This window comes from Grammomys surdaster, unplaced genomic scaffold (assembly GCF_004785775.1).
Source record: "Grammomys surdaster isolate TR1022 unplaced genomic scaffold, NIH_TR_1.0 210, whole genome shotgun sequence".
Taxonomy (NCBI): Eukaryota; Metazoa; Chordata; class Mammalia; order Rodentia; family Muridae; genus Grammomys; species Grammomys surdaster.
Window position 1 is genome coordinate 450,468 of NW_021604655.1, and position 21,923 is coordinate 472,390.

The 21,923-nt window shown below is 47.9% G+C and overlaps 1 protein-coding gene across 2 annotated transcripts in view; it reads right to left on the reverse strand.

Moving 5' to 3' along the window:
* Tmem63c (transmembrane protein 63C) overlaps window positions 1-21,923 on the reverse strand; it is a 64,471-nt gene that overhangs the window by 12,077 nt on the left and 30,471 nt on the right. For both annotated transcript variants that reach the window (XM_028771924.1, XM_028771925.1), the window contains 12 exons: window positions 19,587-19,624; window positions 11,902-12,044; window positions 10,539-10,587; window positions 8,466-8,574; window positions 6,371-6,444; window positions 5,652-5,732; window positions 5,417-5,540; window positions 4,635-4,768; window positions 2,409-2,531; window positions 1,839-1,992; window positions 1,063-1,169; window positions 309-395 (listed from right to left, as the gene is read on the reverse strand). In XM_028771924.1, coding sequence (XP_028627757.1) covers window positions 309-395; window positions 1,063-1,169; window positions 1,839-1,992; window positions 2,409-2,531; window positions 4,635-4,768; window positions 5,417-5,540; window positions 5,652-5,732; window positions 6,371-6,444; window positions 8,466-8,574; window positions 10,539-10,587; window positions 11,902-12,044; window positions 19,587-19,624 — 1,223 coding nt within the window. The remainder of the gene's footprint in view (window positions 1-308; window positions 396-1,062; window positions 1,170-1,838; window positions 1,993-2,408; window positions 2,532-4,634; window positions 4,769-5,416; window positions 5,541-5,651; window positions 5,733-6,370; window positions 6,445-8,465; window positions 8,575-10,538; window positions 10,588-11,901; window positions 12,045-19,586; window positions 19,625-21,923) is intronic.

Below are 21,923 nucleotides of genomic sequence, written 5' to 3' on the forward strand. Positions count from 1 at the left end.
CTCTCTCTCTCTCTCTCTCTCTCTCTCTCTCTCTCTCTCTCTCTCTCTCTCAAATTCTCATTTATGCTTGCTGCATTCTTCTCCCTTGGGCTTCTAGTCTACCGGCAAGGATGTCTTGTCTTCCAAACTGGGGCAGAGTTTACTTTACAGTTTCCACGATACCTGGCTCAAGCTATGCCTGTGACAGGCATGGGACTATCATCTGAGGACACTTTCAGCAACCACAGGAGGCCTATGGTATTTGAAAGAAGGTTTCTACTCTAGGCTGAGCCTGGCTGAGACAAGAAGGATAATTGAGAGTGAAGTACCTTGTCAGCCCCATGGAGGGCAGAATGACCACCATAAACACCAGGAAGATGTAGCATTTGTGCACTATGATCAGATTCTGACTTGATCTACAAGGAAATGAAGAGAAACACTTATCATTGTGTGAGACAGAGTACTAATCAAAGATCTGAGGTGGGTGTGGTAGCACATATCTTTAATCCTAGCATTGGAGAGGCAGGGGTGGGTGGATCTGTGTGAGTATAAGGCCAGCCTGGTCTACACAGGGAGTTCCAGGATACTCAGGACTATCTATGTAAAGACTCTGTCTCAAAAAAAAAAAAAAAAAACCACCCCCCCCCAAAAAAAAACAAGCAAAGAGAGGAAAGAAAGCTGGATGGACAAGGATCTATGGGGGATAATCCAGTGTCCTTTTCATAGAGCACTGTGAGCTGTGCTATATCTAAGAACAGCAGGAATGAACAGTGTGATCAACTAGTAATGTCTGTCCTGGGCACAGGAAGGAAACAAAAGGCACCACATATATTTGACATCTCTGTATCCAAAACACACTACCAATGATACTCAAAGCTGGAGAATTTCAACAGTTAACATGAGCCTTATCCTTGGCTATAGGACAAGTAAAGATTTCTATTATTAAGTATATAGTAAAGATTTGTACTATTTTAACCCTTAGGCTAGATAGAAGGCCCAAGTGCCAGGCAAAAAGGAAAGGAGAAGAGACTAGGAAGAAAGACACATAGGGGAGGAGAGGAGCCACAGACATCCCCAGCTCACCTTGTCCAGTGGGCCTCTAGGAAGGCGGAGAAGTAGACCAGCAGAGGCATTATCACAGTGAAGGCCCAGAGCAGTACAGAGGGGAAGAACTGAGTCACGACTGGGCTCTGGAAGGGCGAAGGGAGTAGGAGAGAAGGAGTCATCAGCACAAGAAGCCCCTTCCCCATGCAGGCTGCCCTCGTTCTCCCACTAACCCTGCATCTCCCAGCCCAGTCAAGAACTAACTTGCTTCCCCTGAGGCTACAGAGTAGCTCTAACCTTTCTTTGGTGCCTTCCTGGCCAGATGTCCACCTAGCTGGAGGAGGCAGAGGCTCATACCCCAAGGTTAAGTAAGTCTACGAGAGGCTTCTATGCTCAGGAGGCAGACATAACACTGAAGGGTCCCTCTTTCTTTCCATGTCTGTGTTAGGGCTCATCCTACTCTTCTGTACCATCTACACTTACCAAGTACCAAAGAAGCCTGGTGAGAACAGAACAGTTCATGCCTGCTGTGTCCTCCAAACCCCCTTAGAGTGAAAGGATCTAAAAGTACCTTCTAAGCCCACACTGGCTGGACCACCCATCCTCAGTCTCTCCGAAGAACCTACTTACACACTCTCTTTCCTCTCTAGCCTGAGAGGGGCGATGTGCCACAATCATCCTATTTAGAATCCAGGACACACGACCCCACCTATGACACCTCTCAACCCCCACCATGCTGTTGTAAAAGTTCTAGATCCAGGAGTCCTGTCCCAGGAGCCCCTCACTCCCTGGCCCAACCTGAGTGGAAGAGGCACCTGCAGTTTCTCAATGGGGCGGGTGACGTTGTACATGTCGATGGTGTTGATGATGATGGCAGGTGTGGTGAGAAAGAAGAAGAGGAAGAACAGGAAGGTGTTGATGGCGATAAAGCGAGTCCACCAACTGAAGCGGTGGATTGACAGGTGTTTCCTGGAAAGGAAGGGAGAAGAGGGACACACTTAGGCCAAGCCTCAGTTCACAATACTTTTTCCTGCATGCTAGCTGTGGACCTGGGCCTATGTGCAGTGCTCACTGGGCTTTTTCCTTGACACCATCTTTAAAAGCTCAAACTATATCTTGGAGGCTAGAGAGACACTACAGTGAAAACTTTCCCCAAGGTTGGTCCCTTCCATGCATATGAGGAAGGTAGGCATGGGGTGGGCAGATACTATGATACTCAAGAAAGCACATGGCAGGGCCCAGCAGGAGCTGGGTTTAGACAGTTCTGAGCCTAGTCCCCACGGACCCTCTGTTGGGCAATAGAGAGAGGAGGCTCTGTCTTCAGTCTCAGAGCTGTGGCCTTCTTCAATCTCAGAGACAGAGATGGGGACACAGAGGAAGCTTACCAGATGATGTCTTTGGGGTGAGGGGCATGAACAACTCTCCAGTGGTAGTTTTTGACGATGGTCGTTACTGAAGACTGCTTGGGGTGTCTACCACAATGGATGCACTTGTAATCATCATAGATGCTACAGAGATGGATCAAAGACAAGACATAGGTCAGGAGTAGAAGGAAAGCTTTAGAGAATAAGACACCAGGATCCCAGGACCACCACAGCAGTCCTGCCTTTGGGGATACTCCTCTTCTTGAGGATTCTCAAAGCCTTTGTTAAGTCCCCAAGGACCTCAGAAATGGATAGTTCCTCCTATCTGGAGGGAAAAGAGGTATTGGAAGTGTCTACACTATACAGGAAGAGGAGCAGGCCACAAGGTCCTGAGCTCCTGGTCTCTCTTGGTGGCAGTAACAATGCACAGATGAGCTCATCCGGTGGGGTTATAGAAGGGGCTAGGTTTAACTCATGCTAGCATCATAACTCCAGGTTCTGGAGTTGTTCCTGTGAACTTGGATCTGAGCTTGCTGGTGAGGAGATTCCTAAATTGAGTGTAACCTAGAAATAGTCTTGAGATGCAACTGGACAGGAGTACATGCTGGTGTGAGAGCCCACCCTATGACCTTCTACTAACACATTCTGCTGAAATGAAGGCTCATATCTTTGCCAACTGGTGATGCTTTAAGAAATAAACAATCTTGCCTTGTATAAGGGTATTGCTTTATACAACATACACTGATAACAACAACAGTATAATCTATATGTTCCTTGACAACCCACTGGGGAGTGAACAAAGCAGCTATCAGTAACCAAACTGGACATATAAGAAATTTGAAGCCGGGCGGTGGTGGCGCACGCCTTTAATCCCAGCACTTGGGAGGCAGAGGCAGGCGGATTTCTGAGTTCCAGAGTTCGAGACTAGCCTGGTCTACAGAGTGAGTTCCAGGACAGCCAGGACTACTCAGAGAAACCCTGTCTCGAAAAACCAAAAAAAAAAAAAAAAAAAAAAAAAAAGAAATTTGAAGGATGAGGGTGATCTTGCCTTTTATTTCAGCACTTGGGAGGCAGAGACAGTAAGATCCCTGAGTTCAGGCCAGACAGATCCACAGAAGTTCCAGGATAACAAGAACTACACAGAGAAACTTGGTATCAAAAAGAAGAGGAGAAGAGGGGAGGGGAGGGGAGAGGAGGCAATGGGGAGGGGAAAGAAAGAGAAGAGGAGAGGAGAGGAGAGGAGAGGAGAGGAGAGGAGAGGAGAGGGGAGAGGAGAGGAGAAGAGAAGGAAGTTATCTCTTGTTTGAGGGGCTGGAGAGATGGCTCAGTGATTAGGAACACTAGCTGCTCTTTCAGAGGACTGCAGTTCAGTTCCCAGCATCCCCAGAGCTACTCACAACCCTCTGTAACTCCAGTCCCAGATCTGATGCTCTCTACTGGTGTCTTTGAGCACCAGATAGGCAGATGGTGCACAAGACACACATGCAAGCAAAACACCCGAACACATGAAATAATAGAAAACAAAATCTTTTTAAAAAGAAGTTTGAGGGTTTAAGTGACTTGGAAAATTGCGTAGCATTGTTTGTGACTAAAATCTAGGTTATACGTTCTTTTGTAGGGTTGGGTAGAAGAGGGGCACTCCACATAATACTCATGCAATATAAGGTTCCCACTGAGAAGAGGGCTACACAGTCCTTAAGAAAGCAGTTCTGGAGTTCCCATACATTTTTATCTTGGTGCTGAAAATCCTTCTAGAACATTCTAAATTGATTGGAATTGATTCCTTGTTGAGATGAGATTGTTAAAGGCCAGGATAGAAGAAACGGGGGCTTCATGGGGAAGCCAACAGAAGGGAAGAAAGGTCAAAATGGCTTTCCCTCTCTTGGCTTTCTCACTTGTAGTAGGAGGGCTGTTATGTGTATGGAGTGAGGAGGAGTGGCTATCATTCTTGGCAGGAGATCATAGGCTATGCTGATATCCCTGTGCTAAGATAAGGACATATGAAGTGAGGATAATTCCCAGAGAGCAGTGAGGGCCACCAGCTGGTGAAATGGTACAGCTATGTTGGGAACAGCAACATGGAAGCTCCCAGAAAGGAGGAGAGAGCTGCTAAGGTAGACACAGCAGCTGGAGGGAGGCCTGACTCCCCCTTTCCCTTAAGCTACATGAGGGTAAGAAAGTCGCATCTACCCTTCCCCTTAGCCTGAACTACACTCTGAGTTTGAACTCTGGTCATCCGGCACCCACCATCTCACTGTCTTGGCATCCTGGAAGGTGACAAAGATCAGGTCAAGCCTCTTCAGCTGGACACGATTGAGCTCGGCATTGAACTCGTCTGTTAGCTGCTCCTCCAGCTCACTGTAGTACTGCTCCGCATCTACCTGGGACAAGAGGAGGCCCTCAGAGCAGGAGAGGCCAGGGCCAAGGAGGCCTGGCTGGGCCCCAGGACTCTCTCATGTAGCAGCCCTTTTACCCCCACAACAGCTATATGCCAAGTCTGTAATTCACCCCTTGCCCTTGGATCTGGGGACACTGAGGTACAATGTAGTAAGTGGATGCTTCAGACCCAAGTGAACTTCAGAAAGACAAAAGAATGTCCATTTGTGCTGAAGGCTGGGCACTTTTCTTTTAGTCTGGCTGAAACAGAAGTCCAAGTGGCCAAGACCATTCTAGCCACAGTAGTGAGGGGACAAGGTAGATTCTTCAAGTCATTTTGCCCTGATGGATTTGGAAACCTGAGGCTTGGCTGCCTCCTGCAGCCTATCATGTCCCCTCTGGTGTCTTTCTAGAAACCAGAAAGCACACAAGAGCAAGCCTCCATGGTTTCCATGGAGGGAGACTCAAGAAAGGCTTTAGCTCTTCTTTTATCTGCAAAGATAAAAGGTATGGGTGAGAGGGAATGGGATGCCACGTTTGGACCACCAGGCTAGACCTGAATGGGGCCTGGAGATTTGGACTCAGGTGAGGGACCATCCTGGAGCATAGCTCTCCACTCTTTCTCCGGTGTTCCCAGCACCCTTGTCAGTTACCTCCTTGAAGCAGGTCCAACATTTGCAGAAGCACAGGCGGGAACAGGGATGAGTCTTGATCATCACCTTCCCAGTCTTCTTAGCCTTGGCTGTGTAGTAGAGCCTGCCCCGCATGGCATGGCGCCTGTCAATGGTGGGCAACAGAAGGAAAATATTCTAGTCATGACAAACAGAAAGCGCCATCCTTTCCTTGTAACCCCAGCCCAGACGCCAGCAGGCCCCTCTGTGGGCTCACCTTTGATCATCCAAGTCAATCAGGTTCCTGACGTCATAGCAGAAATGGACTCTGGTCACCACACACCCAGGATAGGCCTCACTGCAGTTACAAACAAGGATGCTGAACCAGCCTGTAGGGCTAGGTTGAACAACTACACTCCCTACTTAGTATCTCAGTCCACAGGAATGGGAAGCTCCACTGTCTAGGGATTTTGCCTTTTAGAATAGCATACATCCTTGTCCCTAAAACTGAGCTATCCTCGGGGTTTAAACCCTGGTCATCTGAGACTCTTAACAACTTTTATAGATGTTTCAGAACAGGGTATGGGTATGTTCCAAACACTGGGGGGGGTGTCTAAGAAAAAAAGCTACCTTTGAAAGACAAGGAGCAGCATATCTGTGTCCAGAGACTTGGGGGACACCAAAGAGATCTGGAGACACTGTACCTTAGACAATTGGGAAGTAGGGTCTCCTTGGGCTGAGTAGCTGAAGCTACTAGAAAAAGTTGAAGGGTCCCTCCTGCCTCTCACCCATGTCATACAAGGGCCTTTAGAACTCAGCTGCAGCCTTGGGGGGGGGGGTCCTCTCCATTCTGAAAAGCTGATTCTGAGCTGATTCCAGAAAGGCCACCACCAGGAATGTCCCTAGCCCCCACATCCAGTGCCAACTCACTCCTATGAGAACCCAGAGGGGATCCTGGGAGGAGATGATGCTAGACACAGCCCACCCCCCACTTACTGGAAGTGCTTGCTGATGATCTCGGGGTCCTGGATTTCAGTGGGTACATAGGTGATCATCAGTGTCCTCGTGAACTGGAGTTGGGAGAGACAAGGCTGTGCTTCCACGAGAATGCTAGATATGTGAGTCCTTAGTGACCCAGATGCACCGGAGAGCAAACCTTCTGCTCATACAAGGCTGCTTGCTACCTAAAGCCTCCCTGCTAAGTAAGCTGCTTGCCAGCTTCCTGGAGCCCAGAGATCAGCAAACCAGGTCTTGGTTATTTTCTGTGCTCCAGCTAGGGGCTGCTACCAGACATCTGAGGTTAGGAAGGGAGGGCCAGAGCCAATGTGAAGGGCCACATCTCCCCTTCTAGAAAAGGTTATGCCCACTTATAGCTAGTACAGCCCCACAGTGATTTCTAGTCTCCTTGAACAGCCTACCTTTCTGGTGTAAAACCTCATGTTGCCAGAGAAATCCCTAGTATTCTAGGACCCTGGAGCTGGGAGCAAGTATAATGGTCTCAATCCAGGATATTTCCTAAAGGCCCAAGTGCCACAGGGAAGAAGAGACTTTGAGAGGAGGCTTAGTGAGTGATCGCAGATAGCTGGCAGTGTGCCCTCATGCCAACCTTCCTCTCCATCTTTATTTGTTCATCTGCCACCTTGCAGTGAGTAACCTTCTCGAGACACCTGTTCCTGTCATTATGAACTATCTCACCACAGGCCCCAAAGCAACGGAGGTGATTGAATATGTAATAAAACCAAAACCATGAGACAAAAACACAAAACTCTTCCGTTTAGGTTGATTCCCCCAGGAACATCGTTACAGTGATGGAAAGTGGACCAACACAGCAAGATTGAGGAGAAGCTGGGGTGTCTTGCCCAAACTTCCTGTTTGACTCTGGGTGGATGATGGTTTTCTGATCCATCAGTTTCAAGATGACGGTATAATAAACTACTACAAGATATGAGTAACATCCTAATCAGCATCTGGCAACCAGGAAAGCTGAAGCAACAGGGTGTCCCAGTCTCTGTGCTTGGGGTGGCTTCAGGGTACGTGGATCTACACTCTGAGGTAGGTTAAAGTGAGTCTGTCTTGGATAGTGTAGACTCAAAGGAGTAGATCCTGCTGCTCTACTAAACAATGGCAGGCCAGGGATGAAGCCATGGATGGTTATTCCCATGGATTCTCTTTCCCTACAGATTACAGATGACTCAACACAGTTGCCCACTCATGGCCCCTCAGCCTTGAGCTCTGCATACCAGAGGCTATGGTTTACCTCAACACTAAGATGGCTTAATAATCTTCCCTGGCCTTGAAGGTATGAGCAGATCAAAAGATAAAGACTTGGGCTGTGGGCTATGGGGCTCAATGGGTTAAGAACACTTCCTGCCCAAGAATGAAGACATGAGTTCAACTTCCTAGTAACTATGTAAAAAGATAGTTGTGGCCAGGTCTGTCTACAACTTCAGTGCAACCTCCTGTCAGAGACAGGAGGCTCACGGGGGCTTGCTGGTAGCCAACTTGGTTCTTGGGCCAATGAGAGACCTTGTCTCAAGGGAGTAAGGTGGAGATCAAGAAACCAGGACACCTTATGTTCTGTTTTGGACTCTGTGTGGGCAAGCATACATACATGTATACATACACGTGAGCTTACATGGCACACATAAAACACACACACACACACACACACACACACACACACACACTTAAAAACAAAGAGATAATAAAAAGGAGAGATGAAGTCCTCAAGTGCATCCCTCAGCTGTCCAGGGAGTTGGACAAGGGTAGAAATTATCCCCAGTCGCTCACACCCATAGGCTGGGAAAACTTGGAGGCACACATTTTAACTCAGCTCCTAGGGCAGAGTTTCTACAGCAGCAGAGGCGAGGGATGAGAGGCAGGTATAAGCAGCTACTTACCAGCCAGTGCGAGGGGCTTTTCATGGCTTAGCAAGTGGGATACTAGGGCAGGGGACATAAAGTGGATAGCACCCAAGGGCAGGGCAAACAGGGGTTTGCTCCTCCTGGAGGCAGACACCCACCCCCTGAATGCACGATGAGCCAAGATGGTATTTTTGTGAAGCTGGGGAGAGGACCCTTCACACACTCACATGGAGGTTCTTCTTTGGCACAAATCCCAAACAGTGATGACCCATGAAGGCGAAGTTGATGAGGAAGTACAAGAAAGAGAAGAGGCAATGCAGCCACAGGAACTTGCTCCTGTGGAGAGAATGGAGCACAAGACTCGTTATGTGCTGCCGGCCTCCAGAGCTCCACCTCCATCAGGGCATCAGTATTCCCAGCCATCCCTTCCACTGTCATGGCACCTCTAGACTCACTCCACTACAACAGGACTCTCAGTGGACCAGATCCAGAGTGAGACTAAGCTCTGCTCACCAGACCCTCTGGGTGGTTCCCTGATTCCCCCCCCCCATTTTATCCATAGGGAAAGGAAGGTCAGAACAGTGGCTAACCTGCCTAAGGTCACAGGGAGAGGAGCCATAGCTGCTCATGTACCTGGATAGCTATCTCTCATCCATGGATGCTCTACTGAGTGAGGAGGAGCTGGGTCATATGAAGAGAGACAAGGGCCAGGCAATCTCACTGCCTGGTGACCACTGGTCTCTGCCTCTCCCCTTGCATGCAGCTCACAGATATGCTGTCTCTGAGCACAATTACTATTTGGAAGCTTGAGTGGCAAGACTTGAGGAGACCAAGCCAGGTCTACTCCTTCTGTCTCAGTGCCTGACCTGCCACAGGCCTCTGTCTAACTAAATAGATGCCTAGCCACTCAAATTCTACACCAGGGCAAGGACAAGTCTTCAAAGAGTATTTCAGCACAAGACAGTGTGGAATCGTGCACACTGAAGGACCTACACTGCTCTATAGGATTCCAGTTCTTGGGAAGGGATATGAGACACTTCAGAATAACTGGCTCAGGAGGTGCTTGTAGCTTGGTCCTACCAGTAACACTGAGGAGGGCAGAGTTGGCTGGTGGAGGAGGGAAAAGGTTTCCATAGCTACCTTCTGCTGACCAGAGAACTCTAGCAAGGCTAGTCTGTTCTGAGGCCAAAGGCAGGGTGGGGAAGAGATGGGAGGCATGTGGGGGTGGAGTGGGATGGATCCCACTTACAACTCAGGGAACTGATTCTGAAGTTTGGTCAGGAAGTTAGCCAAGCCACTTAGTGAACCTTAGCATAGACAGGCAGGGCCACATCTGGCTCAGTTCAGGTTGGTGTAGCTACCAATCAAGTGGGAGGGGTCTTGGCTTAAGAGTGGGTATTGCCCATGCTTAAGGACTGAATCTGGGGTGAGGCTTTCCCCAGACACAGAAGCAGTAGATGGCAATGGTGAAGCCTAAACCTATCCTCTGATTCTTCTGTCCTACTGTGGACGCCAGAAGTGTAAACTGGTGGATGGGTGAATCACTCTATTATTTGAGGGATGACTTGAACCCGGGGTTGTCATGGATACTGCATCTCAAATATATTCCACTCGAACCCTGCTGCAGGGTCTTCCCAGGAGCAGATTCACTAAGTGTGGCTGATTTTACATCAACTTGACACAAGCTAGAGTCACCTGAGAGGAGGAAACCTCAATGGAGGGAAGGCCTCCATAAGAGTCAGCTGTCGGGCATTTTCTTAATTAATGACTGATAGGGGAGGGCCCAGCCCATGGTGGGTGGTGCGGTCCCTGGGCTGGTGATCCTGAGCATGCCATGATGAGCAGCAAGCCAGTATGCAGCGCTCCTCCATGGCCTCTGCATCAGCTCCTGCCTCCAGGTTCCTGCCCTGCTTGAGTTCCTGTCCTGATTTTCTTCAATGATAGTCTAAAACATGGAAGTATAAGCCAAATAAACCCTTTCCTCTCCAACTTCCTTTTTTGGTTGTTGTCTTTCCCCCCAGCAACAAAACCCTAACTAGGACACTATGCAAATAGGACCATTTCTACAGTCCTCAGGAACAGCCAGTGTGGGTAGTTCCACTCATGACAGTTGGGGAAACTAAGGCATTACAAGTCCTGCCTCACCAGGAGAATGAGGGCATCCCACTCAGGCCCTGGATTCCATAGAAACCAGGCTTGCCTCATCTGCACAGAGATATTCATGCTGGGCACCACATAGTGGCCCTTCTGTCCCCGCTAGCACCCAGCCAGTAGAATGGGAGTGAAAATCAGGTACCTACTCTATAGAGACATTGACAATGGTGGTCCGACCAAAGTGACTATTCCAGTCTGAAAGAGAGAAGAAAAGGACAACCTTGATCCTGGCCTCTACACTGCTCATGGTTATGGTGTGGATAGAATTCAAGGTTCCTGAACAGACACTAAGGATGTAGAGAGTCTCACCTACATCTGCTTTTCCTTCTGGTCCCCAGACTTGTCCCCAACTTCCAGCAAAAACATTGCCCTCCCGGGGATGCTGCTGACTTGGGCTTCATCTGTGGGACCAAGTGTCTGCGGGGAATCCCCACAGCATGGCTGGCATGTAAAAGACACCCAGCAAATTAGCTTTGAGGGAACCAGCTGGCTGTGTTGAGGGAACCATCAGATTGATGACATTATCAATGCTGGCCACAGTCCCAACAAAAGGCTTAAACTCCAGAAAACGGGACATTGTCGCATTCAAACAAAGTAGATCCTTTTGGCCATGTGTATTAATCTGTCTGTCCAGACAGACCCCGGCTTCATAGGCCATCTAAGACTCCTGCTTTGTACTGTCACTGCCACATGCTAGTGCTCAGAACGAGAATCTGTCATGGCAGGAACACTCCCTCTAGTGCTGCAATCCCGGGCATACTCAAAATGGATTCATTCAGGTCTACCTCTGGCTGAGGAGACACAGGGAAAACCTGAGGCATGAGGTAAAATTGGCTTCCATCTGGACTTCGAAGGAACCGCTGGACACCAGCCTTCCCACAGCTCTGTCTCTCCCACCAGTCTAAGGAAGACATAGTTGCTGTTCCCTGAGCTCCCACAGAGTACCAGGTACTTGGCACCCCTCTCTCTCTCTGAGTCTAAAATAGTGGAAGGAACAGATTCCAAAGGTAAACTGCTTGGTTAGCTTGGAAGAAGGCATTTTTTTTTTTTGGAAGTAGATGTGGGAAAAGCTATGGAACCAGGCAGAATCTTTCTAACTTAGGACCCAAGCCTTCACCCACAATGCAGCCCTGTTACAATGAGTGTGTGGGGGGAAGTCCTACCAGATAAATTCTGCATGTACTGGGCTGTATCCATCAGGGTACGCATGGGGAGAGCAGGGGCCCAGAATCTTCTCTAGTGAGCCACCCATCCTCCAAAGGCACAGCGGCATTTATAGACAGTTCTAGGCTGAACCTTGAGCATCTGCTCTCCCAGGCCTTGGATCAGAAAAGGCTCCAGTCTGCACATGGGAGAACTGAAGTATAGTTTGCCTAAGGATCCATGACAACTGCCTTCCAGAGAAAGAACCAAAAGCCAGATTTCTAGACCTGCAGGGCCCAAGCTTTATCCACCAGCCTACTAAGCTTCGAGTGGCTCAGGGCCAACAGCCTGCTGAGCGCTGCCTACCCAGAACAGTTCCAATGTAGTTAATGGGCAAAATGATGCCCAGGGAGGGGATGCAGAGGATGAGCACGTAGATGATGAGGTGATACTGGAACATGATGTAAATGCGTGCATCATCCCCGCACTTGTTGATCAGGTCCCGGTCCCTGCGAGAGACATAAACAAGAGCATTCCTCAGGTACCAGGGAGACCACTGCTTGTGTGGGGATAGGCAGAGGAAACAGTGGGAAGAAGACCATCTTATCCCCAAGTTTTAATCTTGGGGAAGATAGTGCCCTTCTCCTCAATGCCTCAAAGAGTGCCTGGAGAGCATGTCAGAGAACACAGCTGCATCAGAGATAGGCAATAGGCACAGGAGGGAACCCAGTACCCTGTGAACTCAACAGTCAGACATCCCTCTACTCCTTCTGCAAACATTCTGGGCTTGTGCTGCTGGCAATGGCCACAGTATTATTGATGACACGAATGTGTCCCTTCAAAAAAGTTCTGTATTTCTAAGTTCCTTCGCCTCAAAGGCAATACATGAAAACCACTGCCAGGCTAGCCAAAAGGAGAACGTAGACAGTGACCAATGTAGGTGAGGGCAAGGGTGTTGGGCACTTTCCTCTTTGGGAACTGAGTATATGCACGGGCCATACACAATGGAGAGCAGTTGGCCTTAGCTACGGAAAGAGAATGCACGCACACTCTAGGACCTAGCAATTTCACTCCCAGGTGACATCCAGCAAAGATACGACACACTTTTCAAGAGATATGGGTAAAAATCTATAGATTCATGATTTACAACTTCCCTGTCTGTCTAGATGTGATGTCAGTGCACTGTAGAAGATGTTTTCCTGTCATCTCAGCAATTAGGAGGTAAAGGCAAGAGGACTAGGGGTTCAAGGTTATCCTAAACTACATAGTAAGTTCAAGGCCAGCCTGAGACCCTGTCTCAAAAACAATTAGCAAGGACTAGAGAGAGATGGCTCTTCCAGGGAACCAGGGTTCAATTCCCAGCACCCACGTGGCAGCTCATAATTGTCTGTAACTCCTGTTCCTGGGGATCTGATGCCCTCATACAGATGTGCATGGAGGCAAAATTCCACATAAAAATAAATAAATCATATTATTTTTTTAAAAAAAGCAGGATAAAAGCAACAAATGCTTAAGTTGGAAAATATAAAGGGAAAAAACTCCCACACTCTTATCAAACCTAACATGATTTATAGAGATTTATTCATTGTGTGTATGTGTGTGTGCCTGCGTGAGTTTGTGTGTGTGTGGGTATCCTTTGAAGCGAGGGGGTGTCAGGTCCCCTAAAACTAGAGTTTGATGGAAGATTCTGGGAACTGAACCTAGGTCCTCTACAAAAACAGCAGGTGCTACGATGTTAATTAAGCATCTTGGATAATTTCCCTTTGTTTCTTGTGCAAGCTTTTCTTAGTGATGGTTAAGGTTTAAAGATGGTTTTTCCCCTCAAAGGTTGCTATAGAGTTTGGTGCCTACCATGAATATGAAGAGTGGAGACTTGGTAATATTGTTATAAGCAGGGCCTTCAGAGAAAGTAAGGGGTTTAGGGTATAAAACCCATGGTAATGTGATCACAAGACACACTTATGTGGATAGGCGTGGGCACGAACCCCCACACATGCAAACATGTTCACAACCATGTGGTCTCCTCATTCATGGGTCTCCCACACCTACCTTCTAGGCAGGCTCATTGGTTCCTTTCAATTTCAAACATTCTAGTTTGAAGAACATTCTAGAATATCTAGTGCAGGATGCAGATTTTTCAAACATTATGACAAAAAATGTTCGAGCAACTCTTTGAGGTTTTCAATATCTCAATTTAGAGACTTCTTCAGAGCTTCTGCCTTTCTATCTGTGAGCCTTTGCCCTAGACTTGAGAATTAAGTTCCAAGAATAGGGTCTTTGAGAACTGATGAGAAGCCATGGGAGAAGGGGGACCTGCCTTGCTGCAGGCCAGATCTGACCTTGTGAAAGAAGAGCATATCTGAACTGTGGATACAGTAGTGGAGGGGGAGGGGGCGTATCCAGAGACCTTCTCCCACCCCCACAAAGGCAGAAAGAGTGGAGGGCTAGACTGGACAGGGCTAACAAGATTTTCCTTCCTGGGTCAGCCATCCTGCCTCCAGCTCAGGGTCTTCTTTCCATCATTCTTTCTACTACTCCTCAGGAGAGTTGCCATGCCTTTCTCCCATGCAGTTAATTCTGTCTGCTTTAATTTCTTCCCTCCTTTCCACTTGTCTTGAAGACTTGCTGTCTCTACTGACCTCTCTTCTGATATTCTCCTCTCTCAACACACACCCACACCTAGCCCCTTAAACTCTGACCAGGTTCAACCCTGTGTAAGTTACTGAAAAATAAACCAAGCGACTCCCTCAAGCACCCCCATCTCGTTTCCTCCCCAGGTCTCTATAATTCCTTAATTCCCTCCTCCCACACGCCTCTCAGAAAGTAAGCTCTGCTCTCCATTTGCATACTTCCAACATCTGCTTACCCTAGAAATGCCCCCTCAAGACAGACCCAGATCACTAAGGTCAACATCCTCTTCTAACGGTTGTCAGCCATGCCAGGATAGACTTCTGTGATCTCATACCCTACAAGAGTCCCCTTCCCTTTCCTCTCTCAGTGAGGCCTTGCTGGGCCTTTGCTGATCTTGTCCCTTAGGTGATTCAGCTGTTTCTGTCACTCAACTTCAATCTCTAAGCCCCCATCTGTCAAGGCTACAACTTCTGTTCTGACAGCTTTCCTAAGCTTTAATGTTGTTCCAACAGCTGGTTGGTCACTTCATATGCTTGCCTGGACCACGTGACCTTGTTTCCCCTCTCCCATTCTCTACTTTTACTATTCTCCCCAGAAACAAGACCTCCAAATCTTCCTCTAAAAGCAGGCCATGGGGGCTGGAGAGATGGCCGTTAGGTTAAGAGCACTGGCTACTTTTCCAAGGGGACCTGGGTTTGATTCCCAGCACTCACATGGCAGCTCACAACTGTCTGTAACTCACACATGTGTTGCACAGATATATATGCAGGCGAAACAATATGCATACAATAAATGAGTTACAAAAAGAAACCTTGGCATTTTAAGCTGGGTGTGGTGGTGCATGCCTTTGATCCTAGCACTTGGGAGGCAGAGGCAGGATCTGAGTTTGCGGCCAACTTGATCAGAACATCTAGGGCTACGGAGAGAGACCCTACTTCAAATAAGTAAATAAATTTAAACTTGGCATTAAAGCTAGATATGGTGGTGCATGCCTTTAATCCCAGCACTTTGGGAACCAGAACAGAGGCAGGAGGATCTCTGTGAGTTCAACGTCAACTTGGTGAGGTCTACATAGTGAGTTCCAGAACAGCCAGGGCTATGTAGAGAGACCCTACTTCAAATAAATAAATAATAGAATTAAACTATTCTACTGACTGTACTTCTATTCTATCTACTGACTGTTACCAGGTGATTTCCTCTGTGTCCCTGACTACTTTCCTAATCCAGGTCATGGCCACCTTTTGCCTGGACCACTAGAATAGCCTCCTTGGCTCCTTGACTGTGGACTTTGTCTGTTGCTGTTCCCCTCACATTCTGCCTGTGGATCAGTACCAGAAGTCTCCATACCCAGGCACAATCCCCTTGGATCCTTTGGCACTGTTTCCTACCTTTTGACTTCACCATGGAGGCCTGCTCTTAGCTAGTGCAGAAGATTGCCCACTACTGGTCACTCTCTACTCACCTCTTCCCCCGACCTTGCTCACACTGTCCTCTCCTTCTGAAGCATCCTCCACAATCACTTCTTTGGAGAGTTTTCTATCCTTCAAATCCCAGTTCAAAAGCCTCACTTTTCCTGAGCCCCCTGGTGGGAATTCCTTCTCTTTTTCCCAAATGCTCCTTTGCCTGGCAGATTGCAAGCACCCCTTATAAAGGAGACGGAGAACCTCACTGGCCTTTGTTTCTCTGAGTAGAGTAGACTGCACAGGAGGCTGCACACAGGGACTCTGGCTGAGCTATCGCTGCTCAGTGAAAGGTCTAGCTGTCATCTATGGCACTATTCACATGGGTGCTAGATGTAATACAAGGCCCCACTTTCCCACCTTCATTGATGGTGTGATCCCCATAGACATCCCCTCTGATAGGAGCCTTGGGGTGGGGTGGGGTGGTGGTCAAGATGAACATGAGTGCACACAGCTTGCACAGTAACCTCGTCACTGACCTGCAGGCTCAGGCACTCACATATTAAAAGCTACGTACAGATGTGTAATAGCACAGTGACCTGCACACACAGATGTGCAAAAGCACTGTGACCTGAATCTTCTGCTCTCGCTGATGCCACAGAGACACCTGCCATGTGAAGTCTTGTTGTTTTACCACCACTCCATTTTCCCATCACACTTTCTCTTTCCCTGTACATACCCATTGATATTTTGTGACGCTCAGTTTTAATGGTCAGTTTGATACAATCTAGACTCCCCTGGGAATGGAGTCCCAATGAGGGAATGTCTAGATTGAGTCTAGACATGAGTGTGTCTGAAGGAGATTGTCTTGATTACATTGATTAGGCAGAGAGACGTGTCCACTTTGGGTGGCATCATTCCCTGGGCAGGGGATCCTGGACTGTATAAGACTGGATAAAACAAGCTGAGTACTGGAATGCAGCATCCATTGACTGAGTCCTGCCTGCTCTTACTGTGGATGTGATATGACCAACTGCTTCAAGTTCCTGCTGCCTTAACTTCCCAGCTGTAACCTGGAATTGGGAGCCAAATTAACCCTTTCTCCTTCAAGTTGCTTTTGTCAGGGTATTTCAGGTTTGTTAGGAAACAAACCCAAGATTACATGCCAGCAATGGAGAAAATCCAGAAAGTCAGCTTCAAAGTCCCTCTGGGGGTTCCTTTCTCCACATCTGAGGATGAGGCCAATTGAGTGGACCTCTTCATCCCAACTCTCTTTCTCTCATTCCCATGCAAAAGAATGAAAAATGTCCTACACTGCTCCTGCCTGTGAATTTGCCAAACCTACAGACCTAAATCCAGTCTGCACTTCCTGCAGGGAGAACAGCTGTTCAGACATGAGCTGTGGTTAGGATGTAGCTTGTCCTCCTGAGGGTTCCTGTGCTAGATGCCCGTTCTCCACCATGCTAAGAAGTGGTAGAGCTGTTAAGAGAAATCTGGGAAGCATTGCTTCCAGAAGGTAACTCTCAGGGGAACCCATCAATTATTTCTTGCAAGGATCAATTATAAAAGCTTGTCTCTGGGGCTGGAGGGGCTCGGTGGCTGCACAGGGCTCTGGGCTGGACTCCCAGAACTATTTAAAAAAAAAAAGGCAAACCTACACCAGACTCCTGCCTTGTGGTCTGGCTTCCTGCCTTAAGACATGACCTTGCCTATGTGTGTGACATCATACACAGGGGGCCACACCAGAGCTGAGCTGATGCCAATACCAAGCCTTTGAATCATCAGAATGACTAACTTAAGGGGCCTCTTTTTTTGTCCTTTAAAGTTACCTGGCCTTCAGTAGTTCATTACAGTAACAAGAAACATATTGATAAAAATTACTGATAAAAATACAAAAGTAAGCTAGGCCTGATTCAGGTGCAAATTTGTAATTTCAGCATTTAGGCTATGGAAGCAGGAGGATCACAAGCTGAAGACTAGCCTGGGCTACATAGTGAGGCAACCTTGTCCTTAAAAAAATGTCTGTATGTCTGTGTATGTGTGTGTATAATATATTGTATATATAATATATTATATATAATAAAACAATGAGGTTGTTTCTGTGAAAGTGTGACAGTGGACTTTAATCTTTCTAGTAATGAAAATACGTATATTCTGGCTTGTGTGTGTTTAATAAATTAACAAAACTATAGGAGTGAAGGCGTCTAAAAGACTGCTCTTTACTGGTCATATGCTGCTCAGCATAGAGAAGGTGACACTCCTTCTCCCCCTTTACTTCCTGGGGCCTGTGGTGAGGGAGGGAGGGAGGGATGGAGAGAGGGAGGAAGGGAAGGAGGGAGTGAGAGAGGGAGGAGCAGTGGAGGCCAAGGCCATGCTGAGCCCCGCCCCCACCCCCACCCCTACCCCGTGGAAATCAGTTCTAGGCACAGTTAGGGATGCCCACAGCCCAGTAAGAGTTTCCTGTGCCCTCCGGGGTCCCAGAAGAGAAGGAGCGGTGCCTTGGGGTGGGTACTGACTAGGAATGGGTATGGAGACACATGGAGTCCAGCAGTCTTTGCAGAAGGAAGCAGAGTACCAAGACCACCCAAGCTGCTAGTACAGGGTTCCTGTGATGGCTCCTCTTGGTTGTCAACCTGACTGCACTTGGAATTAACTAAAACCCAAGTGGCTGAGCACACCTGTGAGGGATTTTTTTTTCTTAATTAAATCATTTGAAGTGGGAAGATCCTCTTCTAATCCAGATCTTTGGGGTGGGAAAATCTACCTTTAATCTGAGCTACAGCTTCTGCTGGCAGCCTATATAAAGGACATGGAAGAAGGAATCTCTCTCTCTCTCTCTCTCTCTCTCTCTCTCTCTCTCTCTCTCTCTGCTTTGGTGCTTACTAGCCAGCCCATTCCTTCGTTGACATTAGAGCCTACTTCTTCAGGATACCAGCATGCTAAAGACCAGCTGAGACATTCAGCCCCGTGGACTGAACAACTACTGGATTCTTGGATCCTCCATTCATAGGCAGCCATTTTTGGGTTAGCTGGACCACAGACTGTCAAGCCATTCCAATAAAGCCCCTTTATATGTAGAAACCCCCTCAATGAGTTCTGTTACTTTAGAGAATCCTGGCTAATGCAGTCTCTAAGGAGTGGTGAGGCTGCACCATGTAGAACAGATGTCACCTGGCAAGAAAAGATACAGGAGGAGGACCAGGAGATGGGCAATATTTAGAGAGAGCCTGGAATTATATATGACTTAACACAGGCAAGGAAAGGCTGAGTACATGCATGCATGCGTGTAAGTATGAATAAGTGTACATGCTTGTGCATATATATGTATATATACATATATACATATATATACACACACACACACACATATATATATATATACATGCATACACACACATATATATATATATACATGCATACACACACACACATATATATGAATGTACATGCCTCTGTACATGATCATACATGCCTGTATGATAAGTATGCATATGTGTATCTGCATGTCTTTGCACTATGGATGTAGCCAAGGCTCACTCTAATAAACGTCTGGTACTGGACAAATGAGAGAGAACATGTGTTGTGTAGTCTAGCTCTACAAAAATCCAGAAGATGAGGTGGGCAAGGTCGTGCCTTTGCCACCCAGGCTCAGGGAGGGGACATCTGCCCTTCTGCTCCAGATATTTGATCCTTCTTGACAAATATGGTGTGTGATGAACACAGACACCAATCACGTGTGCAAAGGATAGCTTTTCCTGGAGTAGAATCTACAGGCTTGCTTTTGTATTCATGGGAATAATGACTCTGCTTTTACATGGGGTCCTTCCCCGAGGAGAAGACAGGTGTTGGGGCAAAGTGCTGTGCTCAATTCCCATATACCAGCTACAACCTGGGGAAGGACTCTCTGCCTACACTAGGTGAGGCTGTCATCCAGGGCTGGCCTGCTGCTCTCTGCAGCCCTTTCCTAACTCACTTCAAACCCTGGACAACACTATTAGAACCTCCAAGAGTGGCACTTACCTCATGGTTAGGCTGTTGAAGAACCAGGAAGAGAAGCCCTGGGGGAAAAGGAGAGAAACTGAGAAAAGCCAACCTGGATTACTTTGCCTGGCTATGGGGACCCAGAGAGCAAAGGATTATGTGGTGGGGTGGGGGTGGGGTGTCTCCTCCAATAGAGGGAACTTTCTGGAATGGGGTAAGTACTGAGGGAGATGTCTCCCTGGAAGTGAGCGGACATCCTTGCCATTCTGATACAGGGAATGGGGCTGGAAGGAGGGCAGGACAGACTCTTGGATGGATGGGTGCTTCTGCTTTCTGTCACTTGTGGCTTCCTCCTGAGAAATCCCCATCCCCCTACACATGTGGTCCAGTGCTGTTCATGAAATATGAGTTTACCTTCAATGATCAACTGGCCAATGGGAAAATGACCCAAAAGGAGCTACTTAAAATTCTCTTAAGAGGATGGATATGGGTGTGGGGACAGAACTCTGCAGTGTCTTAATGCTATCTCTGATGCGACATGCACACAGCCTGAAAACAAAGCCAGCTCAGATGGGACTGGACCCCAGAGGGGCCCTATTGGCAATGCTGGACTACCAGTAGCTAGCTGTGCCTGAAGCAGCTGTTTCTCTTGAATTTTCCTAAATTTGACATTTCCCTTAAATGACCCCTTTGTTGTAAAAGCAGTTTGAGCAAGCCTGGGCTCTTGCATCTCAGTGTCTTGCTCCTCTGAAGATGCCTTTTTCTTGGATCTTGCTGCCTGGAGTTTCAGGTGTCAGGAAAAGGCAGCCTCAGCCATGGGAAGGTTGTGAGGAGCCCCAAGAGGAGAGACAGCTTGGGGAGGCTGTCTGTGAGGGAAGCCTGTGGCTCTCAGTTGCCAGAGGTGATAGTCAGTGAATGCCTTCATGTGTTTAATTTCCTCCAGGGTCCCAGAAGTTTAACAAAAGCTTGGACAAGGTTGCATCTCTGGACTAGCCCTGTTTTGGTTGTGTATATGTTTTCTGTGAACGAGGCAGGCCCGCTTGACAGGCAGTCCTCTAGAACCAAGGGAGTAGAGACAGGTCTTCCCTAAAAGGGAGCAGTAAGGACTGGCAAAAAGAAAGCCAATTGCTCGCTTGGCACAAGGCCCACCTTCTAAGTTTGAGTTTAAAGTGGCATCCCCTCCCTCTTAAAGGCTCCTGTGTTAAAGGTCTGGTCCCAGCTGGTAGCACTACAAAGATGTGATCTTGCTAACACCATTTATGGCTCAGCCCATTGATGGTCATAGGTGAATGGGCTGTTAACGAGGTGAGGAGAAAGTAGGTCAGCGGGGCACGCTTTGAAGAGTTTATCTTGTTCCTCACCTCTCCGTCTCCTGCTCCTCAGTAGAGCAGTCAGCTGATCACACATCGAGTCCTCTGACTCTGACTGAGCCTAAATAAACCTTTCCCCCCATAGACTGTCAAGCTGTGACTAACACAGTGTCCTTGAAACCAACACTCCGCAGAAAACTCAGTAACTGAAATGCAGCCGGAGAGTGAGACGCTCCCTCTCTTCTGAGCCCGCCCTACAGGGAAGGGCCACCAGCTGCCAGGAGCCCACTCAGCTGATGAGACTGAGTGACAGCTTAGCAGAGTGGATGTTTCTCTGTCCCTATCCTCCTCATCCTATGACATAGGGGTAATAACAAACGCCTGGCTTGCCTGAGCACTCCAGGGGGACCCACCTGACTGAGAGCCTTCACTGCTGTAATCACTACCTCCCTGGACCTGCCCTCCTCCTGCGTAATGATTTGACTTCTTACTTTTTCTTTTTCTCTTGTTTGTTTAAGATAAAGTCTTACTATAGCCCAGGGTGGCTTAGAACTTACTGGGGTGTCTAGGCCGATGACAAGCTTCTTAGTTTTTAAGAAAGAAAAAATAATCGTTTTAGCATTGCAAAACATACACACGTAGGTACAGGGGAGTGGGTCTGAAAATAAGCCTGCATACAATGCAAGGCCAGTGTTGCTGTCTTCCTTTGACTTTGAGAGCCAGAATGACTCCCCTGAGGATTCATATATTGGATGGGGCACAGTCTGACAAGAAGAAGACCTGGTCTCTTGAAGGGGTGGACCACAGAAGAAATGTGTTTCCACCTACCACACACAACAGTTGTACTGTGCTAATTAAAACATGGGCTTGACCAGGTAGTGGGATGCAGGAGTTACTAGGGGAAGGAAGCACACACAGAAATCTTGTCATGCAGGTGAGGGGTCATTCCAGACAGGGTTGGGGATCTTAAAGCAATGTTTTCTCCTTGAGCAGAAAACACAAGTTCTGGACCCAAACAGGTTGGTCAGAATCCCAAGATGAGAAAATGCTGAAAGGGGCTGCTGGG